The 2,473-nt window shown below is 41.6% G+C and overlaps 1 protein-coding gene across 1 annotated transcript in view; it reads left to right on the forward strand.

Moving 5' to 3' along the window:
• The first annotated feature begins 388 nt into the window (after positions 1-388).
• Positions 389-2,473, forward strand: part of NMNAT3 (nicotinamide nucleotide adenylyltransferase 3) — an 18,875-nt gene continuing 16,790 nt past the window's right edge. The window contains exon 1 of the mRNA XM_010154677.1: positions 389-497. Coding sequence (XP_010152979.1) covers positions 389-497 — 109 coding nt within the window. The remainder of the gene's footprint in view (positions 498-2,473) is intronic.

Genomic DNA, 2,473 nt, shown 5'->3' on the forward strand with positions numbered 1-2,473 from the left:
GGTGCTGACAGAAAGACAGAACAAAACCTTGTTTTCTACAAATCGGCTTAAAAATAAAAAACATGAAAATAAAGTTTTTAATTATAGTGACAACATGGATTTCTATCAATACTTTCTAGCCATCTCTGTATGTGGGGAAACAGAACTTGTTGATGCTCTCCTCCTTCCTGTCCAAGAACTCGTGTGTTTCTGAGCTAGGACTTCCTGCATGCTGTGAGGATACAGAGGGCTGATGTGCTGATCCTTTACTAGTGTCCAGCAATACACAGTTCTGCAAACAGTGCTCCTCTGAGTCTGGGGACCAATGGGCAGACTCCTCTTTGTCAAGTTTGTCTTTTTATTTTATTTTTTTTTCCTTTAGGGTGGAGTTCAATGTTTTGATGTCAGAATGAAGAGCAGGATACCTCTCATTCTTCTAGCCTGTGGCTCCTTTAACCCCATCACAAACATGCATATGCGTTTATTTGAGCTGGCTAGAGATCACCTGCACCAAACAGGTCAGTAAGGTGGTGTTAGGATCACACACACACGGTGGTTTACTGCGGAAAGGAAGAAAGATGGTTTTAACACTCGCTATAGCTGTCACTTTACAGCTGGCTTAATATTCTTTATTGATCATTCAGTATGAGGTTTTCATGGCATATTCAATATAGGAAGCCTAGCATTACCTTTTCCTTTGGCTCCCTACATAGCAAGTATCATAGTGAGTGTTCGTGCAAATAAAGTGGAGTTTCATCAGCAGTTTTAGGATCATATTCACAGAACAGGCTGAGCCTTGTGAGAGTATGCTTAACAAGTTTGAAACGGAGAAGAAACATTTATGTTCAAATTTCATGCAGTTATGATACATTGTGTTTTAATATGAAGTGTTGCAGTTAGCAGGTTTGACAGCCCAGTGAAACTGGAGAAAAGATGAAACATTAATTATTCATTATCCATCTTCACTAAGAGGTACAAGTTATCTCCCCTAGCAAAATAATTTCCTTGTAAAGAAGATCAGAAAAGCTAGATGTCAGCAGCCTTGAAAGTTTTGGCAACAAAAGAGAAAGGTGGGTAACATCAGGAACGTAAGCAGGAATCGGAAAAGCTACTGAGAAGCACTGAGCTCTAAGCTTGATCAGCTACTTGGTTGCTGAGGCTTTGAATTTTTTTCCATCTGGCAGCTAAAATGTACACGTTTCTGGAAGAGGTTGGAAGGGAATCGTAGTTTATTGGAAGCTCTAGGCATAAGTTCCTAGGGAGGTGAGTTTACTAGGAAACTGAACAGAAAATAATAGGAAAAGGAATTTGGCTGTCAAATTGTGTGTGTGTGGAGAGTCTGCTAACCCACTGATACCATTGTGCAGTAAAAGCAACAGCTACACACTGGCCATAAACTGTGAGAATACTTTGACTTTCATGAGGAAGAATTACTCAGTGTAACCGGCTGTGAGGCCTGCCTCTTCAAGTCTCTGTTGTCCTGTAACTGTAAAATGATTTTGTTGCTCCCACATGACTAGAAATAAAGGGTTAAAGAGGAATTTGAATTGGCTTTTCTTACTGTAATTTTGTAGCTGCTTCTGTTGCCTTGGTGTGCAGAGTAGGAAGGTAATGTGAGACCAATGGTAATTCTGTTTAAGTCATGTGATATAGTCCAGTAACTTACTTCTTCACCTTGAAAGAAGGATTGCACTGGGAAATTAATTACAATTTTGTCTGAATCACAGTTCATTGTCTGGTCTGCTCCAGCGTCTGTGTAACAACACTCCACCCCTTATTCAGAGTGGTTTACTTAAACAGGTCTAGTGAAAATCATATTAAAAATGGAATTTTGAAAGGCTGAAGCGAAAGTTGTGTACTACATTTCAACTCTAACATCAGTGCTTAGTTCTGAATAGGATATGACTTCTTAGTTTTGGCTTCTTAGTTTAACATGTGGGGTCTTACTAGTAAGAGCACGTCAGGCATTAAACAAGGGGACTTCATTTGTGTCTGTTGTCTACAGCATCATCACTGCACTTTGTGAATGCTTAACCCAGGATGTTTGCAAAGCAAGAATCCCCAGTTAGCTTTGGGCTAATTACTTTACTCATCCCAAGCAGAGGTAGCTTTATTTGAAGTAACTGTAAATGTAGATACATGTGTTCATATGTATGGATACACAGGTCTGGTATCATAGGATGGTTTGGGTTGGAAGGGGCCTTTAGAAATCATCTAGTTCCAAACCCCCTGCCATGGGCAGGGACACCTTCCACTAGACCAGGTTGCTCCAAGCCTCATCCAGCCTGGCCTTGGACACTTCCAGGGATGGGGCACCCACAGCTTCTCTGGGCAACCTGTCCCAGTGCCTCACCACCCTCTCCGGGAAGAACTTCTTCCTGATATCTAATCTGAATCTCCCCTCTTCCCATTTAAAGCCGAAACTCCTTGTCCTGTCACTACAGGCCCTCGTAGGAAGTCCCCCACAGCTTCCGTGTAGACCCTTCAGGAACTG

Source organism: Eurypyga helias, unplaced genomic scaffold (genome assembly GCF_000690775.1).
Source record: "Eurypyga helias isolate BGI_N326 unplaced genomic scaffold, ASM69077v1 scaffold1277, whole genome shotgun sequence".
Classification (NCBI taxonomy): Eukaryota; Metazoa; Chordata; class Aves; order Eurypygiformes; family Eurypygidae; genus Eurypyga; species Eurypyga helias.